This window comes from Danio rerio, chromosome 19 (genome assembly GCF_049306965.1).
Source record: "Danio rerio strain Tuebingen ecotype United States chromosome 19, GRCz12tu, whole genome shotgun sequence".
NCBI classification, from domain to species: Eukaryota; Metazoa; Chordata; class Actinopteri; order Cypriniformes; family Danionidae; genus Danio; species Danio rerio.
In genome coordinates, this window is record NC_133194.1 from 46,203,882 (window position 1) to 46,231,844 (window position 27,963).

At 35.5% G+C, this 27,963-nt stretch overlaps 1 protein-coding gene across 2 annotated transcripts in view; it reads left to right on the plus strand.

Annotated features, from left to right (window-relative positions):
- The window catches only part of yrk (Yes-related kinase), a 74,000-nt gene that overhangs the window by 12,913 nt on the left and 33,124 nt on the right, over positions 1-27,963 (plus strand). For both annotated transcript variants that reach the window (NM_001365553.1, NM_212781.2), the window contains exons 2-3: positions 20,948-20,984; positions 25,140-25,401. In NM_001365553.1, coding sequence (NP_001352482.1) covers positions 25,188-25,401 — 214 coding nt within the window. In that variant the 5' untranslated portion in view covers positions 20,948-20,984; positions 25,140-25,187. The remainder of the gene's footprint in view (positions 1-20,947; positions 20,985-25,139; positions 25,402-27,963) is intronic.

Genomic DNA, 27,963 nt, shown 5'->3' on the forward strand with positions numbered 1-27,963 from the left:
ATTCGCTCCTGTTTTTGTTTTTTTTCCCCGTTTTCTGTTTAACCGAGAGCAGATTTTTTTCAACACATTTCTAAACATAATAGTTTTAATAACTCATTTCTAATAACTGATTTGTTTTATCTTTGCCATGATGACAGTAAATAATATTTGACTAGATATTTTTCAAGACACTACTATACAGTTTAAAGTGACATTTAAATGCTTAATTATGGCCCGTTTCCACTGAGTGGTACGGTATGGTACGGTACGGTACGGCCGTTTCCACTGTCAAAAGCGTACCGGACCAAACCGTACCGTACCACTTTTTCGGCACCCTTTCGAAAGGGTACCAAATGGGAGAAAGGGTACCAAAAGGTGGAGCTACACGTGCAGCTGAACGCTGATTGGTTACAGAGATACGTCACAAGCTCGTGGAGCTACACAGAACGTAAACAAAGGAACCGCCATGTTTTTTTAAATACGAAGCCAAGACATTACATGGAAATACTATATGCATATAATAACCAGCCATGGATGACCCGGGCTCAAACAAACCTTGTCGTCGTCTCGATGAACAGACACAAATCCAAGAAGAAAAATCTAACGTGTCCTGTTGTTGAATCTCGAACAAACTGCCATGTTTATCTTTACCTTTTGAACTATTGTGAACTGGAATGACAAAATGACTCTCTAACAGAGCTTGCATGTGCTGCTGAAGATTACAGACACAGATGAGAGATTAGCCCTTTGACCGTGGGCTATATTGCGTTTGTTTTTGAAATCAAATAAGTACTAAATGTCTGCTGTGTGTAGTTTTTCTTTAATTAATAATATATCGGAGACTGTAAGGGGCGGTATGTGTTCATATATGTTGCATTTATGTATTTATTTTATATAATTACAAACGTTACAGTCGCCTATTTCGCACTGTCATTGATCTGCAGTTATAATCAAATCATGTTTATAGAAAAGTTAGTTATAAACATTTATAAACAAGTATTTATGTGTATAAAGAGTCTGTTTTGTGAGAAGTGCTGCTCATTATGATATGTGAATGACCCGTACAGCTTTACTGTTGACATTTATTCGAACGAGCATGACGTCGACTTAAACTTTGTCACACACCACGCCCACCAAAAGGGTACCCTTTGTGGTGGAAACGCAAGCCTGATAAAGGTGACCCGTACCGACCCGAACCATACCGTACTGTACCAGTCAGTGGAAACGAGCCATTAGGTTAATTAGGGTAACTAGGCAGGTTTGGGTAATTAGGCAAGTTATTGTATAACGATGGTGTGTTCTGTAAACTATCGAAAAACAAATTAGCTTAAAGGGGCTAATAATTTTGACCTTAAAATGGATTTTAAAAAATTAAAAACGGCTTTCATTCTAGTCAAATTAAAACAAATAAGACTTTATCCAGAGGAAAAAATATTATCAGACATGCTGTGAAAATTTCCTTGCTCTGTTTGTTCAACATCATTTGGGAAATATTAAAAAAAATTAATAAAATTTAAAGGCATGCTTTTAAAGTTGCAAAGTTTTGAACCAATTAGTACGTAATATACAGTATCATATTTTGGGTTTATATTGTCAATTATTAGCGGAATTATTAGAAATAAAGCATGGGATTTAATTTAGTTTATGTTTATAGTTTATGCTTGCATATGTAACTTTTGTAGGACGTGCATTTGTTGCATGCATAGCAAAAGAAGAAATTGATTTGTTGAGCTAGTTTTGCTTGAAAGACAATACTGAGAAATAAAGAAGGAAATCAAGAGAAACCAAAAAAGTGAAGATGCACACAATGCTGTCAATTTAGTTCCATCACACGTAGCATTAACAGTGCTAATGAGATTGGAAATATATGTAAAATATATGTAAAACAAAAAATACATTGAATTCTGGTCGACGTCAATGAGCTAATTAAAGGGGTTGTTTACTCAAAATTGAAAATTTTGTCATCTTTTTGCATTTGTCATACCTGGCCACAATACAACAATGCAACAATACAGTTAGCCCACAGTTCAATACATACCTCGGTTTTTTTAACACGTTTTTTTTTTTTTCGGTTCGGTTCTCATGGCTTGACGTGTGTTTTTTTAAAATTCTATAAGCAATAGGAACAGTAAGAGGTTAAGGAGAAAAAAAATTAAAACTTAAAAGCCGAGAAAAGTACACTAGTTCCTAGTGTATTGTATAAAAAAAATGAACACTGAAATCTCACAGCTGCTGTTTGCTCATGTACAAACTGGGAAACACATAAAATCCTACACTTTGAAAATAAACGAACATGTGAAGTTAATAAAGATAAATTGGCCATTTCAAATAAACATATTTGTACATTTACATTTACATTTAGTCATTTAGCAGACGCTTTTATCCAAAGCGACTTACAAATGAGGACAAGGAAGCAATTTACACAACCAAGAGCAACAATGAATAAGTGCTATAGGCAAGTTTCAGGTCTGTAAAGTCTAAGAAGGAAAGTATTAGTAGTATTAGTATTTTTTTATTATTTTTTTTTGGGTACAGTTAGTGTGATATTCAGAGAGGCAATTACAGATTAGGAAGTGTAGTGGAGACTAAATAGTTGAGTTTTTAGTCGTTTCTTGAAAGTAGCGAGTGACTGCTGTTCTGATGCAGTTAGGGAGTTCATTCCACCAACTGGGCAGATTGAGCGTTCGCTTCAAGCTGATTTCTTCCCCCTTTGGGATGGAACCACGAGGCGACGTTCATTCACAGAACGCAAGTTTCTGGAGGGCACATAGATCTGCAGAAGCGAGAGCAGATAAGAAGGAGCAAGGCCAGAAGTCACTTTGTAGGCAAACATCAGAGCTTTGAATTTGATGCGAGCAGCAACTGGCAGCCAGTGCAAACGGAGTAGCAGCGGAGTGACATGTGCTCGTTTAGGTTCATTGAAGACCACTCGTGCTGCTGCATTCTGAAGCAGTTGAAGAGGCTTGATAGAGTTAGCTGGAAGCCCAGCTAGTAGAGAGTTGCAGTAATCCAGTTTGGAGAGAACAAGAGCTTGAACAAGGAGTTGAGCTGCATGTTCAGATAAGAAGGGTCGGATCTTTCTGATGTTATAGAGTGTGAATCTGCACGATCTAGCAGTTCTAGAGATGTGGTCAGAGAAGTTTAGTTGGTCATCATTGGTTAGTTGTACTTCAGTAAACATAAATAAACTATCTTAATTATCTCAGTGCTAAAAAAATGTGAGTCTGTAGTCTTTAACGCGGATCAAGTGCTTTTATAAAATGACAAAAGCCCACATCTCCAATCACCCAAAACGGCTGCAAATCTTTAGCAATAAACACCCGCACTGCCTTTATTATTTTTATGTGTCTCTCGGAACCAGTTGGGTGGATTCAGCGAGGGATTGTTGCTATTTGGAGGACTTTATTACCTTCTCTGCTATCCTGCCCTCAGACAGTGATATTGCCGGGTGATGGCGCTACAGATGTGCAGTCATGGTTATACGTGTAAAACAATGCTTGCACACAGTTATTTTTTGTCCACCGTTTTTTCTTTTATTGGCATTATACTTCTTGGCAAAACCGAAATGTCCTCACACCGCAGTTTAGAAAGACGCCAGTGTTTTCTCGTACTGTTGCCTCAGCCTCACTTCACTGCCACTCTCAATGTTAAAGTGTGGAATGATGGTCAAGCGCCCCTTAACTTTAGAGCATAGTAATTGGATATTTACTCCCAGGGAGGAGTTTCCTCATCTCAGCTCATGGATTAAGAGGTACACACAGTCAATTCGAGGAGATATAAAACCCACGTTAATTATTTAAACGCAAAACCGAGAAAACCGCAATCCACAAGCGCGCATTGAACCGTGTAAGGTTCAATATTATATTGAGAACCGTGGTATCCCTAGTGGCCACTAAGCCCTAAGAGGTTAAACGCATGCATGCTGTATGGTCAATTAAGATATTGTTAAGTTTAATATCAAAAATTCACTCGAGCACTGTAACAAATATCAGGTTATTAGCAGTTTTTCAGATTTTTGTTTATTTATGCATTTGAATCGCATTATGAGATCTTGATCTTTCTTTCTGACAACTTTTAACTCTAAAACATTTGAAAAAGTGACTTTTATGAACATTTTTAATAGTTTAAAGGGCTATATTGTCTGCTTTGGTGTACAAAAACCTTTTAATAAGCTGCCAGTGCATTTTACAGGGTTATTTATCTTTACATTATTTCTCATATTATTTTAAACAACTAAAATGTCAATAAAAGTCACTTTGGTAAACTATAGAGGAAATTTCAACATCAAAGGTTGACAGAGCAGAGATCAACATCCCATAATGCAATTCAGAACCGTAAATAAAAAGAAAACACAAAATATGTTTAACAGTGTATGTATAAATATTTTCAACTAATATGACACAGATGCATTGTGAGTCACTAGATTAATTTCTAGTTCAAGTCATCTAATCCCCTGAAAACATCACAGGAAAGGCGTTTCTTCATGTATTCTGCAAGGTGTGGAAACTAAAGAATTTCATCATTTTCAGTGGCCAGTTTCTGAACATCTTAGTCTGGTCACAGTTTCTCACCGACCGTCTTCCTTCCACATTCCCCAAGCAGTCATAATCGGAAAATCTGTAGCCGAAGCATCTCTCTCCATCTAGAGTCCAGAAAGGTGCCACACGGAGTATTTCACAACACTCATTACCTGACCTGAATGCAGGCTGGTTGGGTTTGTTTGAGCTGTGATCTGATCTGATTATGTTTTTTTTTGCTCTCAGCAGATGAGAGGGTCTTCTTCATTGGCTGTTGGTAATGCCCTCAAAGCCTCAAATGCTACTTCCTCTTATGACACAGATGTAAAGCTAATGTTGGTGAGAACTTGTGACGGCTCTGACATTTTGACACGTTTTGAGCTTGTCAGTTTTGCAGCGTGTAAAGTTTTCATAACCTTTCAAGACTAGCAGTTTTATCAGTCAGTAGTTCATCTAAAATAATTCAGATTATAGACTTTTGGTAGCAAGTTTAAAGACTTTTACTGTTTTAAAGGTACATTCAGCTCAAAAATCTACACTCAAAATAGTTTTTTTTTGTTGCTTATTCAAACTACTTATTTAAAATGAGTTGAAACGACACAATTATTGACATTTCATTGGGAAATTCTTTCATGCTCAAATCCACTTAAACTTGTTAACTTGATCAATTTGTGTTGGTGTAACCCAACCGGTCCTACGCAACCCAATCAACTCCAAGCTGGTTTTGAACCGGCGACCTTCCGCATGGTAGTCGGTTGCTCTACCAAGGAGGCTAAAGACCCTGACATCTAGTCACTAGAGCACCTTTAGATGTTAGAGGAGTGAGGTTTACCTGCACAGCACTTACTAGCTGGCCTCCGTTACACTGGCACAACATGAATGAATCATGTGAAACCCTGCATTTTTTACTATGAATATCATGATATAATTCATATTACATCCTGATAATCACTGTTAACAGTTTCCTGTAGAATCTACAGTAATTTACTGTAAATAAGTTACAGCAAAAATACTGTATTTACAGCACCATTTACCTTGCTGTGTATGTATTTGCAGTACAGTATATGTTTACTGTTAATTATGCAGTAATTTTTACAGTGCAACTTTAAAATACTGAAAATACTGCATCACTGTCTTATAGTGAAATTAAGCTCATATTACAGTTAAAAACTGTATAATAACTAGTTTATATACTGATCGCACACTCAAAAAATGTTCAGACTACTTAAATAAAATAAGCTGAACACAACTCTTGTGTTTTTTTAAAAGTCAGCCTATTTGTTTTATGTTCAATCCACTTAAATTTGTTAAATCTGTAACGTTAACGTAATCGATTTGTGTTGGGACAATATGAATGATTTGTGTGAAACAGCCTTTTTTCCAGTGAATATCATGATATAAAGCATCTCATATCCTGATAAACTGTTTCCCTACAGTAACTTACTAGTCTGTCAGTAACGTACTGTAAATCAATAACAGCAAAAATACTGTATTTACATTACATTTACAGCACCATTTACCTTGCTGTGTATGTATTTACAGTATATGTTTACTGTTAAATATGCAGTAATTTTCACATTGCAACTTTAAAATACAGTAACATACCGCATATTTGTCTGGCAGTAAAGTACAGATCAGATTACAGTTAAATACTGTATAATTTACAAAAATCGTTAACTTTATATCACAATACAAAACTGTTTCTGTAAATTCAATAATTTTATATACTGATCACACAGAAAAAATGTCAAACTACTTATATAAAATATGCTGAACACAATTCTTAAGTTTTTTTTTTTTTTAAGACATCCTAACTGTTTTATGTTCAATCCACTTAAATTTGTTAAATCTGTAAAGTTAACTTAATCAAATTGTGTTGGGGCAATATGAATGATTTTTGTGGAACCCAACTTTTTTTTACTCTGAATATCATAATATAATTTATCTGATATCCTGATAATGATATACATGGTTCACAATTTCCTGTCGAATCTACAGTAACTCACTAGTTTGCCACGGTAATGTACTGTAAATAATTAACAGCAAAAATGCTGTATTTACTTTACATTTACAGCACCATTTACCTTGCTGTGTATGTATTTACAGTATATACAGTATTTTTTCATGTTTAATATACAGTAATTTTCACATTGCAACTTTTAAATACAGTAACACTGCATAACTGTCCTACTCTAAAGTACAGATCAGATTACAGTTAAATACTGTATAATTTACAAAAATCGTTAACTGTACATCACAATGCGGAACTGTTTCTGTAAATTCAATCATTTTATATATTGATCAAACTCAGAAAATGTTTAAGCTACTTATATAAAATAAGCTTAACACAATTCTTTTGTTTGTTTCTTTGCAGTTAACCTAATTGTTTTATGTTCAATCCCCTTCAATTTGTTACATTTGTCAAGTTAACTCCATTTGTGTTGGCACAACATGAATGTATTGTGTGGAACCCTGCATTTTTTACAATGAATATCATGATAGAATTCATCTCATATCCTGAATATGATGCACATTGTTAACAATTTCCAGAATCTACAGTAACTCACTAGTTTGCCACAGTAATGTAGTGTAAATCAATAACAGCAAAAATATTGTATTTACATTACATTTACAGCACCATTTACCTTGCTGTGTATGTATTTACAGTATATGCTTACTGTTAAATATGCTGTAATTTTCACAATGCAACTTTAAAACACAGAAAATACTGCATCACTGTCCTATAAGTGAAATTGAGCTCATATTACAATTAAATACTGTGTCATTTACATAAATCCCTTATGTATATCACAATACAGTACTATTTTAATGAATAATTAGTGCATATTTGGTTCACACACACTCAAAAATGTTCAAACTAACTATATAAAATAAGCTTAACACAAGTCTTGAGTTCTTAAAAGTCAGTCTAATTGCTTTATGTTCGGTCCACTTACATTTGTAAACACCAATACTGTAAAGTGAAGCGGTACGCTGACAAGGAAGTGCGGCTCCAAATGCAGGGTTCATTATGCAGAGAATGGTCAGGCAAGCAACAGTCAACACAGGAGCAAACAGATGTGTACAGGCAAATACACAGACGTGGTTATAAGCAGGCGGATGGTCAAAGGCAGGCAGGAGACAATGTAAAACAAACAAAACAAAGCAAAGATCTATAAACAGCAAGACAAGGCAAGGGAAATGCATTGTAATGTTCACAGTAACAGTATAACAAGACTCAGCACAGATGTTTGTGTGTGCGTTGTATTTAAAGTCCTTGTTTGCAATCAGTCAGGATCAGGAACTGGTGTGCGTGTGTGGTGCATGACTGGAACTTGTAGTCCATATACCGGCAGATTTGTAGTCCTTATAGTGATTAAAATATAAGAAATATAAAATAAAGAAATTATAAAATAAAAAACACCTTTCTAAAAGGATTACTTGTCCTGCATGAAACTAAAAACTAAAAAATATAAATTAATAAAATGCAAAATATAAACATTTAAATCAATTATGTAATGATAAATAAATCAATTAAATTATGAAAAAAGTATTACTGCCAACAAAGTATTTGTGACACCACGATATAAATGATAGAGCATAATATGAAAGGATAGACTATTAATTTTGTCCCAACAATATATATATGTATATAAATATATATATATATATATATATATATATATATATATATATATATATATATATATATATATATATATATATATATATATATTAGTGCTGTCAATCGATTAAAAAAAATTAACTAATTAATCGCACCTTTTCAAAAAAATTAATCGCGATTAATCGCATTTAAAATACTGAAACTTGTAATTTTGCCTATTTAAATGTACAATTAATGTAAACCCAAGATAAAAACTATTTAAATTCAAAATATAATTGTTTAATAGAATTTTTGTTTAACTTGTAACAGATTTCTTCATGTAAACAACATACCCACAATAAACCATCAAGATCCTGGCTTGACAGCCATATTTATTACAGGAATTAAAACACAGGCATGTTAATGACATTTACATTTCAAAACAATCAATGCCAATAAAGAAAACATTGATTTCCATGTTGGATTCTAAGTGGACTGCGAAAAAATGCCAAAATACAGGAATTGCAGATATGGAAAATGAAAAATTATAATAATAAACTATAGAATACAAACTGTTGCACTCATTGTAAAGTTTTATTGCTGTGAGTTGAGAACATTAATTATAGAGTAGTAACAATTTTGCTTAATCCTCCTTTACATTCATCCAGTTGCTATGACTAGGAGTATTCCGCAAGTGCACAGAGACTCCCAAATGCCCGCAAATGAATGATAATTTCTTGCAAACCGGTCGTTAAATACATTGCACACCCCTCTCGCCCCTACTCAGATACCTCACTCCACCCCTGACACCCCTCAACGGGCCTGACACAGACACACACACAACGCGCTGCAGACGTTTTGGCCCCAACGGCCTTCCATACTGTAGCGACTCCCCTCAGATTCAACACGCATGATCACGTTCATCAAATTTGCTAAAACTAAGCGCCCTAAAGTATTACTGTATTTCACAAGGATTCTAACACCACAACGCGAAGCATACGCTTTCATTGCGTTTAATGAGGAAACACGCTAAACTTGGAAGGCTCATGCTGAAAGGCAGAGTAATGCCCTGTCTTTGACAGCTCGCGACTTCACCAGACGTTCTGAGTACATTTACATAAGACACCAATACTCCGATTTTAATATGATAAGGATAATACTCTTAAAATCCTACCGTGTAGCCTTTCTGTTCGACTACAACAGAAGTCGAAAGTTAAAAATGAAACACCCGAAATTGCATGAAATTCTGGATAACCTGTGATGTACCTAATTGTTTTATACTGGAACTTGCTTTCAAAAAGTGCTTCCTTGGTCTTATCCACATGTATTGCATGTTGAACACACGTCCACCACAACAGGAAGTAAAAAAACGTTAATTGCGTTCATTTTTTTTAACGCGTTAATTATTTAAAATTAATCGCATGCGTTACCGCGTTAATTTTGACAGCGCTTATATATATATATATATATATATATATATATATATATATATATATATATATATATATATATATATATATATATATATATATACATACATATATATATATATATATATATATATATATATATATATATATATATATATATATATATATATATATACATACATATATATATATATATATATATATATATATATATATATATATATATATATATACACACATACATATATATATATATATATATATATATATATATATATATATATATATATATATATATATATATATATATATATATACATATATATATATATATATATTACTAGGGTTGTAACGGTATGAATTTTTCACGGTATGATAACCGTCTAAAACAATACCACGGTTTGACGGTTTCGCGGTATACGGTATGTTACAAATGTTACAAAATAATAGAACAGTGAAGCAAATTTGACTTTTTCCAAATAATATATTTTTAGTTACTATAAACAACACCACTTACAATGAACAAATAAAAAATAAGAAAATAATAAATAATGTGTCAAAGTCCAAATAAAGTCCAAATAAACATGGTGCAAATCCTCAGTAAAAAATAGATATAAATATTTACTATACTATAAATAGTTACATAACGAAACTAGATTCAATATGGAACATCCTTAGGTTTTATGTGCCAGCATGGATATGGTTGTCTATGGATATGGATTTCGATATGGTTGTCTGCAATGCAGACTGACAAACCGCTGCATCTTCATTTGCGTCTTTTGAAAACAGCAAGAGCAGCAGTTCGTCTTTGCTGTGTCACTGTTTTGTCATGTTTCTGTGCTGCTGTGCATGCAAAAGTACTTAGTATGAGAATTATTTCATGCAAAACTTTTTTTTTTGCGTTTTATTTAGCCCCGCACAAATGTATGCCTTTCTCTCATTCCGTGTTGTTCAAAAAGCTTGGTCCACAAACAAAAGCGAAACCTATGCTTATTGGTTGTGATATAGCGAGTTTGAACCAATCTGGGCATGGAGGAGGGACAATGCATCAATGTATCATGTCTGGTTTGTCCGGAGACACAGTGACGAGCGTTTCTTTGTCAAATCAGCGTTGTCAAATTTTGATGACGTAATCGCACTGATTCCGGAGCCTCTGAAAGTCTGAATGTTATGTGATACAGCACTGGAAAGCTGAGACTCTTCTTTATGCCAATCTTTGAATTGTATGAATCGGATCAGCGGATCAAAAGTTATTAAACATTTAAGAGCAATACTTATTTTTAGCCGCGGGCGGCTGTCTCGGTCTTTAAGGGTTAAAACCGTTGATATGCAATTGTTCATGGTATGATAATCGTGCACGTTCAAATCGTGGTAAACCGTCATACCGGTATATTGTTACAACCCTATATATTACATACACAACCCTAATATGCTTTAGTGGGATAGATGCCCTTACATTACATTATATTAATTAATGTGTGACTGTAGGTGCAAACTTGCTTGACGTGTAATTGTGTCATACCTACTTTAGGAAGAACTGTGTGCTGCGTTTTCTGCATTGGATTATATTTAAACACTGAAACTCAACTCGTCTTATCTCTTCTAATATGATAAAATGGCTTCCATCGAATCATCAGAGAGCAAAGAAAAAGACGTGTGTGTGTGTGTGTGTGCTAGGCTTCCTCTTTATTATCTCAGTTGTTTGTCTTAATCGTTTAGACCAATCAGAGAGCAAACTGAATCTTCTGCTTTTCATATAATCGAATTCAACCTGAAGAGATCTATCTGCAGTAGTTTTACACTATAGGCCTCCGGATGTTTTTAGAATGCTCCACAAACGTTCCATATTTGTCTCCAGTTGCATTCCATTGGAATTTTTAAAAATGTTTACATCACATGATCAATACGTTTGGCTCATGAGAACTATTCTTCAGAATGAAAGAAAGGTATTTATTGTGAGGAAGTGAACTAAGTCTATTAAAGCTGACTCTTCATTTGCATGTTTTCCTGGTTCCCCGTCACACTTAAAGAATTACATTCCGCGGCCACTTTAATAAGTACACACACTAGTAACAGTGTTTGTCAATTACACAGTATTTAACTGTATTTTACTGTGGGGCAGTTATGCAGTATGTTACTGCATTTTAAAGTTGCATTGTGAAAATTTCAGTAAAGGTATACAATACTGTAAATACACATACAGCAAGATAAATGATGCTATTGATTTACAGTAGGTTACTGGCGAACTGCTGCCCGCTATGTTACTGTAGATCCTACAGGAAGTTGTTAACAGTGAAAGTTTAAATGCTCGTTAACACAAATATTCATTCATTCATTAAATTATTAATTAATTCATTCATTTTCTTGTCGGCTCAGTCCCTTTATTAATCTGGGGTCACCACAGCGGAATGAACCGCCAACTTATTCAGCAAGTTTTTACGCAGCGGATGCCCTTCCAGCCGCAACCAATCTCTAGGAAACATCCACACACACATTCACACACACACTCATACACTACGGACAATTTAGCCTACCCAATTCCGTGTACCGCATGTCTTTGGACTGTGGGGGAAACCGGAGCACCCAGAGGAAACCCACGCGAACGCAGGGAGAACAAACAAACTAATTAATTAATTCTTTTATTCATTCATTTTTCATTCAGCTTAGCCCCTTATTTATCTGCGGTCTCCATATTGGAATAAACCACTAACTATTCCAGCATATGTTTTACGCAGTGGAAGTCGAACCAGCTGCAACCCAGTACTGGGAAACACCCATACATTCTCATATTCACACATACACTCATACACTACAGTCACTTTAGTTTATTCAACTCACCTATAGCGCATGTCTTTGGTCTGTGAGGAAAACCAGAGCACCCGGAGGAAACCTACGCCAACACAGGGAGAACATGCAAACTCCACACATAAATGCCAACTAACCCAGCCTGGAATAGAACCAGCGACCTTCTTGCTGTGAGGCGATAGTTAATCAGCAAATGATTGCAGATGTTCACATGGTTTCCAAAAGTGGAATTTATGGAATACCATTATTGTGATAGATGTATTCTGGACATTAAAAATCAGGGAATTTGTATTTATTTTGTCCAAGTCATGTGACATCTGGGACGTTTGATTGTTTTTTTATTTTATTTCAGTGTTTTTTAATTTATGGTCAGACTATTTTCAGCTGTATTTTGTTCCAAATTCAGACTATATTTCTTAACTAAGACACACTTTATTAGGTACACCTTACTAGTACCGGGTTGGACCTCTTTTGCCTTCAGAACTGCTTTAGATTCAACAAGGTACTGGAAATATTTCTCATATTAACATGATTGGTTTGAGTTGATTTGAGTTACTGTTGCCTTTCTATCAGCTGGAACCAGCTCTGGCCATTTACCTCTCCTCACCACTCGGATGCTCAGTTTAAACTGCAGCAGATCGTCTTGACCATGTCTACATGCCTAAATGCATTGAGCCATGATTGGCTGATTAGAAATTTGCATTAACGAGCAATTGGATGGGTGTACCTAATAAAGTGGCCGGTGAGTGGACAGACCAGGATGATACACATTTAAGGAGCTTTGGCTTCGTAATGACCACTCGAAAGACTGGGTGTTAAAAGTAGATGACAAGAAAGCTTACTAAATAGTTTGTAAAATTTAAATGTGGAAGTAGGAGCACTTCACAGCCACACAGTTTTTTAATCTGGTATATTATCCATTGTTGTTCTCAAGGACATTAAAATCATGCAAAATGATATTCAAGCTAACAACATTTATGCAAAGCTCAACGTGTTTTTCCATTAATTAGATGTCATGGATATTCAGCTTTTTAGTCAGTGAAAGTTTAGGTTTAGGTTTAACTTTATTTGTCCCCGAGAGGAAATTTGTCTTGGACATAAAAGGTGCTACAACATTGTCTAAACAGACAGTAAAAATAAAAAAAATTAAAAAACAATTAAGAACAAACAGTTAAGAACATACATTGTTTACAGAATAAGACCGTATATAAATATAAATAATATATAAAACACAGAACCCAGTCAAGTGCTAGCGTACTGCAGGAACAGTGTTATTGGTAGAGTTCAACAGTTTTATGGAGGTAGGAACAAACGAAAGCTTCAGTCTATTAGTTTCACACATTGGCATTCTCAGTCTTTTTCCTGATGGTAACAGCTGATATTCACTGAAAAGGGGATGTTTAGAATCAGCGCTAATACGTATTGCTCTTTTTATAGCCGCCTGTTCGTATAGAGTCTGGATGGGCTCATATTGTTTTATTCCTATAATTTTCATGGCTGTTTTTTGCATATGAACCAATTTATTTTTCAACTGAACTGACACGTTTCCAAACCAGACTGTGATTCCATAGCGAATAAGACTCTCAAACATAGCTCGGTAAAAAACAAGCAAGATATGGCTACCCACCCCATAAAATCTCAGCCTTCTTAAGAAATAGTCAGGCAATTTCATATTTATTTTTAAATGGGAGCCGAGTTAAGGCATGTACAATGTAAAAAGTTATTATTTACTTTACTTAAAATGAGTAAACCCACTGCCTAAAAAGCAACAAGTTGACCTAAAAAAATGTAACCCTTTTTTGTATAATTATGCTCATGGTTCGTTTACTTAAACATTTTAAAGCATCAGGTTTACTCACTTTTTTGTCAACTAATCCTTTTAAAAGCATAAACGTAGTCGAGGCGATCTGCTGAAGGTCAAACTGAGCATCAGAATAGAGAAAACTAGACAGTAACGGTACTGGTTTGATGAGTCTCGATTTCTGTTGCAACTTTCACATGTTTGCGTCAGAATTTGGCATAAAAATCATGAAAGCATGAATTCAACCTGTCTTGTATTTAACGGTCAGACTGCTGCTGATGGTGTAATCGTGTACAGGATGTTTTCTTGCCACACTCTGGGCCCATTAGTACCAATTAAGCAATGCTTAAATGTCTATCTATGACTACAGTGAACTTGTTATCTTGCAGGATAATGCAGCCTCACACAAAGCTCAAAAAATCTCAAACTAGTTTCCTCAGCATGGCAGTGAGTTCACTATAGGTAAATGTCATGCACAATTTAATAAAACTATAACGACTTGATTTTATTGGCATTAAAGGGCACCTATTTTACCCCTTTTTCAAGATTTAAGATAAGTCTTTTGTGTCTCCAGAATGTTTCTGTTAAGATTCAGCTCAAAACACCCATCAGATTATTTATTAGACCTTTCAGAACATTGGGATTTTCTGCTCTGAACACGTTGTAGCTGTTTTTGTGGCCTTTGCCTTTAATGCTAGTTCCCATGTCAGATTGCCCCTAAATTCTGCCTCGGCTATGTCAGATAAACAGTGACAGACATGAAGGAAGCAGATCTCACGTAACGTTTGTGAGAAATACTACAGCAAGAACTTTCCCAATGATTATTTGAAACAGCTGACAAAAGATGACTTTCATCATAGCTGCCCTTTAACTTAAAATGTAATTGTGATAACATTGACTTAAATGTAAAAATATGTTTAGCATTATTAAACAAAAGCCCCTTAAATATTAGACTGCAACATTTTTCAGTTTTTTCATTGTGCAGAAAGAGCATCTGCTCTGCAAAGTGTACATAATGAAGTATCCAGTGAATGTGTGTTTGTTTCATATCTGCTTTTGTTTTCCTCTTTTCTCTCATCACATTCTTGCATCTCTTATAATCCACCTGCAACTCATTCTGTTTGCGTAAAGCTTGCGGTAAAAAGAAAAAAAAAAGCTTGTATGGTGTGACTTTTACCTAGTTACTGTGGTAAATGTTTACCATAAAAATAGCACCTTCAGACGGACAACAGTTTGCCAGCCGTGTGTTAAAGTGACGGTTTTAGACATCACCTAACAACAGAATAGACATACTGTAGTAGAATCTTAGAGTAGTAGTAACACATACGTTTAAATAATTTTGTTATCATTTATTCACCCTCCACTTGTTCCAAACATCATTCATTCATTTGCTTTTCGGCTTAGTCTCTTTTTTAATCAGGGGTCGCCAAAGCGGAATCAACCACCAACTTATCCAGCATGTTTTATACTGTGAATGACTTTCCAGCTGCAACCCAACACTAGGAAACACCCATACACACTCGTTCACACACATAAACTACGGCCAATTTAGTTTATTCAGAGTTTATTCATGTCTTTGGACTGTGGGAGAAACCGGGGCACCCGGAGGTGCAGAAAAGCCATCTGACCTAGCCATGGCTCAAACCAGCAACCTACTTGCTGTGAGGCGACAGTGCTAACCACTGAGCCATCGTGACAACCTTGTCCCAAAAGTAATTTTTAATAATTTTTTGGAATAATGTTGGAAACCAGTAGCATATTTTTACTACAATGAACGTTAATGGCAACCGGTTTACAACATTCTTCAAAATATCTTCTTTGAAATCACTTGAGTAAATGGAAACTACATGCAGGGTAGTTGGTGAACTATCCCTTTAAGGTAATAGCTTGAAGATTTTAGGAGTAAATATGGTGCAAAAAAACTGTTTTACCTCTAAATGGCCCATTTTTACAAACCAATAAATTTGTAATAACATTGATGGTCACATTGATATCACAATTTGGCCAAACAAGTAATAATACCCGACAGATGGAGTGAATTTAATTTTCAGAAGTGTTATATGTCTATATTTTAACTCTATCTATGTTTAAAGCCAATAACTCTTTGCAAACACAAATTAAAGAGGTCACACTTTATAATAAGGTTTTATTAGTTAATGTTAGGGTAATGTACACTCACCGGCCACTTTATTAGGTACACCTTACTAGTACCAGGTTGGACCCTGTTTTGCCTTCAGCAATGCCTTAATCCTTTGTGGCATAGATTCAACAAGGGACTGGAAATATTCCTCAGAAATTTTGCTCCTATTGACATGATAGCATCACTGCAGATTTGTCGGCTGCACATCCATGATGCGAATCTCCCGTTCCTTCACATCCCAAAGTTGCTTTATTGGATTGAGTTCTAGTGACTGTGGAGGCCATTTGAGTACAGTGAACTCATTGTCATGTTCAAGAAACCTAAAAGAGACGGACCTGGTCAACAATACTCAGGTAGACTGTGGCGTTGACGCGATGCTCAATACTAAAGGGCCCAAAGTGTGCCAAGAAAATATCCCCCACACCATTACACCACCAGCAGCCGCCTAAACTGTTGATACAAGCCAGGATGGATCCATGCTTTCATGTTGTTGATGCCAAATTCTGACCCGACCATCCGAATGTTGCTGCAGAAATCGAGACTCATCAGACCAGGCAACGTTTTTCCAATTTTCTATTTTCTTATATACCATCTCTATACATGTATTTGTTTTATTTAAGATCATTTACCATTTATATTTATATTTAGAGCTGTAATGCACTCCAGAATCTGTCAGATTGATTAGATGTAGCCTCTAGAACAGTCATCTGAAGCATTGTCATACAGTGTCATGCTGGATTTCATCAATAGTCTTGCATTAACTAACACAGACTGTATCTGAAGTGTTTGGAAGTAATTCGCGTTTTCCTACTGTTGAAAAATGTCATAAGAACAATGTTTAGTGGCTCAATGTATTACAGCAGTGTTTTTAAAAGTCTAAACACTTTATTGATATAGTGTACAACCAAGCACAAGTGGTCAGAATACAAACGAGTCACAGCTGATAAAGTATTTTCCCAAAGTAAAGTGTGTCTGAACCAGGTCCAAGCAAAATGCCAGCGGTGGCTGTAGCTCCGCTCACTCTCCGCTCAGTCTCCTTATTTGGTATCCCGTCGTGGGTGTGATGACGCGCAAACAAAATGGCGACGGTTGGCCGCGCCTACTTGTGGCTTCTTTTGTGCTCTTTAGAAACCTATGGGTGATGTCACGGATACTACGTCCATATATTTTACAGTCTATGGTTGTAACGAGTGGTTATGTGAGTTGTGTTGCCTTTCTATCAGCTGGAACCAGTCTGGCCATTCTCCTCTGACCTCTGGCATCAACAAGGCATTTGCGCCCACAGAACTGCCGCTCACTGCATATTTTCTCTTTTTCTTGCTATTCTCTGTAAACCCTAGAGATAGTTGTGCGTGAAAATCCCAGTAGATTAGCAGTTTCTGAAATACTCAGACCAGCCCGTATGGCACCAACAACCATACCACGTTCAAAGTCACTTAAATCACCTTTCTTCCTCATTCTGATGCTCGGTTTGAACCAAACGTATGTTAACAAGCTTGAATAAATACTGTAGTAAATGTATTGTTCATTGTATGTTCCTGTTAGTAAATGCATTATCTAACATTATCTAATGAAACCTTATTGTAAATAATAACTATAAAAGATAACTGAGCTCAGTCTAAAAGAGTCAACTACATCAATGCAATTTCATCATTATATTCAATTCGGTTATAATAAAAAGACAATAGATCAACCTAATGTGAACCAAAAGCAAAAGCGTTCACCAATCTCTCTATTATTTATTATGGGTATTCACATGCTTTTAAACTCTAATTGCAAAATTAAGGTGTTCAGCATGTTATGATTTCTTTTCTCCAGACACATTGAAGTGTCAAAATACGTTTCTGGTTTCTCTCCCCGAACCTGCTCTCCCTGTATGCCCAGTTCTCAAAGCCAACAGACGACACTGGAGCTAGCTTTCATTATTCAGCTATAGTGATTTGCTTTCAGTCAATTATGTCAGCAAATATTGTGTCATGCAGCGATAGTTTATTTGCTAATTCCTTGCACAATGAAATTAATTTTCATTCTGCATCTTTTCCGTTTGTGGATCATGACATCATATCAGATGACCTATGATTGTCTGAACAGAGAAGAAGAAGTCACTGTAAAAACTGGCAGTGACTTCAAATGTAAAAAACTGTTATATCTACAGTAAAAATTTGTAACCTGGTTAACAGCAAGTTTCCTAAATATACAGTTGAAGTCAGAATTATTAGCCCCGTTTATTTCCCCCCAATTTCTGTTTAACGGAGAGCAGATTTTTTTTTCAACACATTTCTAATCATAATAGTTTTAATATCTCATTTCTCATAACTGATTTATTTTATCTTCGTCATGATGACAGTAAATAATATTTGACTAGATATTTTTCAAGACACTTCAATGCAGCTTGAAGAGACATTTAAAGGCTTAACTGGGTTAATTTGGTTAACTAGGCAGGTTAGGGTAATTAGGCAAGTTATTGTATAATGATGGTTTGTTGCTTAGATTATCGAAAAAATATATAGCTTAATGGGGCTAGTAATTTTGTCCTTAAAATGGTGTTTAAAAAAATAAAAACTGTTTTATTCTAGCCGAAATCAAACTAATAAGACTTTCTCCAGAAGAAAAAATATTATCAGACATACTGTGAACATTTTCTTGCTCTGTTAAACATCATTTAGGAAATATTAAAAAAAAGAAAGAAAGAAAAATTCAAAGATGGGGGTAATAATTCTGACTTTAACTATCTAAAATGAATAATCATTAAAGTACTTTTCCTAGAATTCCCTGTGTGACACTTTTTTATTTATTTATGAATTTGATAGCAAATTACAGTTAAAAAGACTCAATTATATTATAAAAAGTATAGATAGTATAGTATAATATAATATAAAAGTATAATATAAAAATATTACGTATATTAATACATATATATATATATATATATATTTTTTTTTTAATATATATATATATTATATATTTTTTATATATATATTATAGTTTTTTTTTACAATCCATTTAGGAATATAAGTTTTTTTTTAATTTATTTAACCATTTTATTTTTAATTTATGAACATTCATTCATTCACTTTCCTTCAACTTAGTCCCTTTATTCATCAGGGGTCTCCACAGCGGGAATGAACCGCCATCTTATCCAATACATGTTTTACAAAGCGGATGCCCTTCCAGCTGCACCCCAATACTGGGAAACATCCATACCCACTCACATTCACACCACGCCCAAGTTAGTTAATCCAATTCCCCTATAGCGCATGTGTTTCGACTGTGCGGGAAACTGGAGCCCCCGGAGGAAACCCACACCAACACTGGGAGAACTTGCAAACTCCACACTCGCCAGCTGGCCGAGCTGGGACTCGGAACAACAGCGACTTTCTTGCTAACCCCTGAGCCACTTTGTCGACACATAGTTTTAATAGTAAAAAATAAATAAAATTAAATTAAATAAAATAAATAAATAAATAAATAAACAAAAATATCTGGTCTCTTCTGTCTTATAATAAAATAAACATAAGTAGGAGTAACAGTTGTGAGTTTTTCACAGTACTGAATAATTTACTATTTTTATTCAGCTGATTATTTCTTCATTTTATTTTTAATAAAACTACAGCTTCTAAGTTCTGTTTGTTAATACCAAAAGTATCTTGCAGTGCTAATTTTGTAATAAATGGAAAGCAAACTAAACTGGTCTCCTCCCCTTTTTGGCTGATCCGAAAAATGATCCAATCTGTGACTAAAAAAAACATAACATGATCCGAACCGTGAGATTTGTGATGCATTACACCACTACTATGTGAGTTTTCCTCATGGTGTTTATTCTAAAATAGTTTTGATATAAGCATTGGTTCATTAAATGACTTTCTCACATGTTTGTGTTTACATCTGTGTAACAAATAATATGACATGTAGATGATAGTACTTCATAGTACTAACATAATAAATAAATAAAATACAATCATTTACGGTAAAATTAGAAATCAATTTTGCATTCATTACCATATTTTTAATGCTAAAATACTGGCCACCACATTGTAAACAGTGCAGCATTTATCCGTAATTCATCACATGCATAACAGGCTGAAGATATGAATGAAGCATGATGGGAAATTCTTAAAGAGACATGATAAAAATGGAAACAATAGGCATGGGGTGGTGGACATTCCTCTATTGTTTTCTCCAGCACACCTATCGAACAGAAAGGCTTGCTGATGTGTTAAGCGTGACGTCTTGCTCATGTGTCTCTGTTGGGATGTTTATGTGCATCTTGGAGCGAGTTTATAATATTTTCACTTTGCAGAAAGAAAAACGATTGTCTGAAGGTTGTGTATGTTGTGCCCCATTTGCAGCTGGACCCTCTGAACAGGAAATGAGGGGGAGGTTTTAGTGGGCCGGACAGGAAAAGCTCGCAAAAACTGGCATCCTGTTGATCCACTGATGGTCAGTGTGATAGAAATACAGGACATGGTTTTTGGTTGAACGAGTGGACGCTGCACACACACACACACAGATATTTTCAAGGGGGAATTTGAACAGAGCACTTCCCTTTCTCTAGACAGGAAAGAAAGAGGAAGCAGCGCAAAAAAAAAGTGTTAAGTCACAAAATAAGAAGTCATTTGCACTTTCTCGTCTTCTTAAATGTGTGTTGTTTGTGTTTTTCTTTCTCTTTAGGATGATGGTGTGTATGGAAAGCTGATCTGAGGATCTGGTGAGAGGAGAATCTGTTCCTGCATCCATTACATTTACACTTAAGTATTGTTATTGTGTCGGATTACTTGCATTTGGTGCTCAATAAGTTAAATATAGTAATAATGATTAGGGCTGCACAATATATCACACAATTATTGATTTGTGATGATAGTATATATGCAATATAGATATCCTAGACATGTGTGATAAGTTACATTTATTTTATGCCTTGGTTATTTATCTAAATTTGACCAATCAGATGGCGCCTTGCTATCTTTATGTCCGCCTCACCAATAGTTGCTGTTCTGCTATTGGCTGAAGCCCAAAGCTGAAGCTTTCATTTGAAAACGCATATTTTTTGTCTCCGTTTTGCCCTTCCGTCCACACTGAACTGGATAAATTTGAAAACGCCGTTTTCGTGTCGTACTGTAGACTGTGAAAACGGAGTCTTTCGAAAACGATGACGCCTTTTTTGTCATGTGACACAGTCGTGTTACTAAATCGTTTACTTTAATTTTGTTGTGATTATGATTTTAGTGATGTCGTCCTTACCGTGAGCAAAGAGCTTAGAATGACCAAGAGGCGCCACTCAACAGAACGTTCCACTGCAACAGCAGCGCCCAGCAACAGCCCGGATTCCGCCATTTTGGAGTGAAAGTGATCGGCCGTCCATTGGATCTCATTACTGTTGTGATGGCAAGCAGCTGCTTTGTTTTTTATTTATTTATTTAAAAAGTGCATTAAAGCTGAGATACAACCTGAAAGACGACAATACAACACTTACTATCACAATCAGCAGCACTTTTAATAGTTTATTTAACAGACTTTTAATATGCTGTTGTTCTATTGGAGTTTTCATTATAAAAAGGCCGCCGCGCCCGCTAGTGGCTGTTTAGCCTAATTACACTAGAGTGTCGCCTCTTGGTCATTCTAATGCCCCATTCACACGGGGCGTCAGCGTCAACGCTTCCCATTCACTTTGAATGGGTGACGTCAGGCGTTACCGAACTGCATTGTGGATCCGTCGGCACCGCTTCAGAAGCATTGCTCGCTGCAGAAGTTGGGACTAGCTCAACTTTTCAAGCGCCAACGGAAGCGTCAGCCAATCAGATCGCTGTATGCAAATACACCAGCTCAGACAGGGGCCTATTGCTGACTGAATTTCATTGGCTGACGCTTTATGACGATCGCTTCAGCCCCAACTTCAGACACGCCTTCAGTCAAGCGTTGACGCTGAAGCCCCGTGTGAATGGGGTGTAAGCTCTTTGCTGTGAGGGTAAGCAGCGTCATCAGCAGGATGCTGTTCTTTAAAGCGGTCCAGTATATCAGCGTACTTGTTTTGGAACGTCTCCCAGTGTACATTTTCACTCTCTTTTGCAACTTTGCATTCATGTGTTACTCGAAGCAGCAACTCTACTTCATTGTCAGTCCATTTAAAAAACTCTGTGCTTTTTCTTGACATTTTGCCGCAACGTTTCAAAGAGCCGGAAAGAAAATAAACGTCAGGCAAGGATACGAATGCTGAAGCGTCTTACGTTTCACGCATGCGCAGTACATGTTAAAAGCATTTGTAGTCGTTTCAGTGTGGATGACACAGTTTGGAAAACGAATTGAAATTACAGTGTGGACGTGAAGCGTTTTTAGAGGAAAACTCCGTTTTCAAATTGATCCGGATTAGTGTAGACATGGCCATATTGTGCTGCCCTATTCTAATTACGTTACGTTTCCTATGAACACATGTAATGCATCTTGTTTTAATTTGCGTCATTTGATCGCAGTTACTAAAGTCAACATAGTTGCAATACTTGCATTACAAATGAAATGGGTCACACTTTAGGAATAATTCTCATTATTAACAAACCATTCACTATGACTTTGTAAGGCAACATGTGCTAACCATCTTCATACTGTTTTAATGACAAGCTGGCTATTATAAACCAGATATGGTTAACAAAAGGAGCTACAAGTGCCTGTGGTGTGCACTGTAAAGCTCAATGGTTTAACCCAGATGCGCTGGTTTTAAAAAGGTTATGGTTCCCAGAAACAATTCTTTCATGAGCGTCAGTGCACTCATTTTTAATATTTAGACCTTTGAATAATCCGCTTTATTAAAAATACTGTTACTGTTATACTGTTTATACAAAATTGGCTATTTTTCATATACTAAATGCTGTACTATTTATTTATTTATTATAAGTAAATAGTACAGCATTTAGTATATGAAAAATAGCCAATTTTGTATAAACAGTATAACAGTAACAGTATTTTTAATGAAATACTGTAATGAACTGCTAACTTATCCAGCATTTGTTTTACGCATCGGATGCCCTTTCAGCTGTAATCCATCACTGGGAAACACCTGTACACTATTATTTACACACATATACTACAGACATTTTAGCTTATACAGTTCACCTATAGTGCGAGTGTTTTAACTGTGGGGGAAACCAGAGCACCCGGAGGAAACCCACACCAACACAGAGAGAACATGCAAACTCCTATTATTATTATTCTTCTTATTATTATATTTACTTTTATATATATATATATATATATATATATATATATATATATATATATATATATATATATATATATATATATATATAATTTATGGGTAAATTAATTATTAGATAATTTTAATCATATATGGCACTGGGATTAAATATTATAGTGTTTTAATGTATTATTTCAAGCATTCAATTTCAAGGACATTTCTATACTCAAGAATTTTGGAAAAATGTTAAAAAAAGAAATAGATATAATATTAGATATAGAAATACTCCTCGATCCAGTTATGTGCTTACTGGGAGCACTGCCCAAAGAAATGTTTAATAAGGAAACAAGATTTGTCCTATTATTACTGGTTGCAAAAAAAAAAAAAAAAAATGATAACTGTACATTGGATGGAAGAAAGCTGCATGTCTACAAATGAAGACTGATATGTTTCTGAAAAGGTGGAGAAGTATTATGACATATTTAGAGGTTGCTTAACCTCACCTTATCATCACTGTAATTGGATGTAACTACAATGCAACACAATGTAACTTGATGTACTGTACAAATGTATCTCCTGTGAAGTAATTATGATGGCAATATATTTTGTTTTAATTTATTATTATTTTTTTATTGATTTTTATTTTATTATCATAATCATTATTATTATTATTATTATTATTATTATTTTATTTTTTTGTTTTGTTTTATGTATCCCCTCGTGTGTAAGGGATAAAACTGTTGGGGAAGGGATTGTTCTGTAAAAAAAAAACAAAAAACAAATATATATATATAGAAAAATCTTAAATAAAAATTTACAAAAAAAAAAAAAAAAAAAACCTCAAGTGTACCTATATTTTGTATCTAGTGTAAACCAAATTAATGAATGGCAATGGTGGACTATTGAAATCCAATAAACACAGATTTTGGGCAAGTTAAATAATAAACAAAAAACTAAAGAAGAAAGATATGCCCTTAAAACATTTTATAACGTTTAGAAATTAAGAAAGCCATAAATATTCATATTTCATCTTATTCATGTACTGCTAAATGATTAATTTTTCAAAAATATATTTAACAGTGAAATATTAGAGTTTTGCCTTATTGTTTATTGTTATACAAAATAATATCACAAATTTAAAAGTTTTTTTTAAATAATAGATATTTAATAATAATAATAATAATAATAATAATAATAATAATAATGTTATCAATAATTTAATACTGTCACTGGAATGAACCGCCAACTTAACCAACATATGTTTTACACAGCAGATGCCCTTCCAGCGGCAACCCAGTACTTGGAAACCCATTCACACTCATTCACACACACACTCATAAACTGTGGCCAATTTAGCTTATTTAATTCACCGCGAGCACTTATGTTTGGACTGTGGGGGAAACCGGAGCACCCAGAGGAAACCCACACCAACATGGGGAGAACATGCAAACTCCACTCACTCAACTCAATCTAGCGACCTTCTTGCTGTGAGGCGAAAGTGCTACCCACTGAGCCACCGTGCCACCTTGTTTCTTTGTTTAAGTCTAATTTTCTCCAATTTGTACAGTCCTAAATAAAGCCACAACTAAAAATGAATGGCATTGCATTAGATGAACACCATCAGAGACCCCACGGCATCTAATGAATTTCTCTTTATCTTGTTTCTATGGGCTGAAGCTCTGTTTCCAGGGTGATGAGCTTTGTGCTTTGAGAACATCAGATATTATGGGCTGTGCTTGCTGTAAGCAGAGGAAGGCCAGTAAAGCTGTGTCGAACCAAAACTCCTGCGACGCATTCAATGGGACGCAGGCGTCAGAACCGTCCCGCTACATCCCCGATCCCACATTTAACTCAGGAATCCCAAACTTCAATGATTTCTCAAACCCACTTACTCCTCCAACGTCCATCATCAACCCGGCACGTCCTCCTGGACTCACAGGTGTGTGTTTAATTCGGTTTAATTCAGATGCTTGTATTAGTATTAGCAGTATTCGCCTTCCTGTGTTTTTTATTTTCTCAAATATTTCCCAAATGATGTTTAACAGAGCAGGGAAATTTTCACAATATTTTCTATAATATTTTTTTTCTCTGCAAAATGTCTTATTTGTTTTATTTCAGCTAGAATAAAAGCAGTTTTTAATAAAAAAAAAAAAAAAACACTTTAAGGTCAAAATTATTAGCTTCCTTAAGCCATGTTTATTTTATTATTATTTTTTTTGATAGTCTACAGAACAAACCAGTTATACTAAGACTTGCCTAATTACCCTAATTAAGCCTTTAAATGCTTTAATAATAATAATAATAATAATAATAATAATAATAATAATAATAATAATAATAATAATAATTCCTTACATTTATATAGCGCTTTTCTGGGCACTCAAAGCGCTTTACACACAATGGGGGGGATCTCCTCATCCACAGCCAGTGTGCAGCATCCACCTGGATGACGCGACGGCAGCCATTTTGCGCCAGACCGCACACCACACACCAGCTGATTGGTGGAGAGGAGACAGTGATGAAGCCAATTGGAATATGGGGATGGTTAGGAGGCCATGATGGACAGAGGCCAGTGGGCAGATTTGGCCAGGATGCCGGGGTTAAACCCCTAGTCTTTACGAAGGACATCCTGGGATTTTTAACGACCACAGAGAGTCGGGACCTCGGTTTAACGTCTCATCCGAAAGACGGCGCTCACTGAGCAGTATAGCGTCCCCGTCACTACACTGGGGCATTAGGACCCACACAGACCGCAGGTTGGGCGCCCCCTGCTGGCCTCACTAACACCACTTCCGGCAGCAACCTAGCTTTCCCATGTGGTCTCCCATCCAGGTACTGACCGGACGCAGCCCTGCTTAGCTTCAGTGGGTGACCATGTGAGAGTTGCAGAGAGCTAGCTGCCGGCGCTTTAAGCTGAACACTACACTATCTGACAAAAGTCTTGTCGCCGATCCCAGTTGTAGAAGCAACAAATAGTAACTGACTTCTATGTTGATCATTTGGAAAAGTGGCAGAAGGTAGATTTTTCTGATGAATCATCTACTGCAGAAGATCTATTGGAACCAGCATGGACCCAATATTCTCATAGAAATCAGTCAAGTTTGGTAAAGGAATAATTATGGTTTGAGGTTATATTCAGTATGGGGGCGTGCGAGAGATCTGCAGAGTGGATGGCAACATCAACAGCCTGAGGTATCAAGACATTTGTGCTGCCCATTACATTACAAACCACAGGAGAGGGCAAATTATTCAGCAGGATAGCTCTCCTCATACTTCAGCCTCCACATCAAAGTTCAAGGATTGGCCAGCCCAGTCACCAGGCATGAACATTGTTGAGCATGTCTGGGGTAAGATGAAGGAGGAGGCCTTGAAGATGAATCCAAAGAATCTTGATGAGCTCTGGGAGTCCTGCAGGAACGCTTTATTTGCCATTCCAGATGACTTTATTAATCAGTGATTTGAGTCAGTGCAGAGATGTATGGATGCAGTCCTCCAAGCTCATGATGGAGTTAGACACAATATTCATTCTGTTTCCACTGCAGCATGACTTCATATTCTATACTGGACATTATTTCTGGTTAGTGACAAGACTTTTGTTTAAGAAAAGTCAGAGCTTACTGTCCTAATTAAATAATTAAAAATCAAGGCATGATCATATTTTATTTTGGTAAAATTAGCCTAATCTAGAGGCTTTTGCCTTTCATATAAGCCACTTCTGATACCAAATGATCAACTAGAAATAAAGTTATTATTAGTTGTTCCTAAAACTTGGAAAGGTGACAAGACTTTAGTCAGGTAGTGTAGTGTCTTGAAATATATCAAGTAAAATATTATTTACTGTCATCATGGCAATGATAAAATAAATCAGTTATTAGAAATGAGTTATTAAAACTATTAAGTTTAGAAATGTGTTGTAGAAATCTTTTTTCCTTTAAACAGAAATTAGGGAAAATATACAGGAGGGCTATTAATTCTGACTTCAGCTGTATATTAGTTTCTGTGCAATATATGCATTTGTATTTGTTTTAACTGTACAGATAATAATCAAATAAAACTATTTATGTGAAGGTGTTTACAAATAAGTTTCAAATTTAAGTTTCCTAGAAACCTTAGATACAATAATGATACTGTATTGTACTGTATATGGCCATAAGAAAACAGCTAGCAACTGATGTGCTAACTATTAAAGTTGGATATCTTTTAATGTTTTGTATTAAAGGAACACTCACTTAAAAAACATATTACAACACCCATTAGAGTTAAAGAGTTGTGTGTTTTACCATTTTTGAATCCATTCAGCCAATCTCTGAGTCTGGCAGGAGCACATTTAGCTTAGCTTAGCATAGATAATGGAATCGGATTAGACCATTAGCATCTCATTCAAAAATGGCCTAAGAGTTTACATCATTTTCCTGTTTAAAGCTTGACTCTTCTGTAGTTACGTCATGTAATGAGACTGAGAGAAAAAGAAAAGTGGCTATTTTACAGGCTAATATAACAC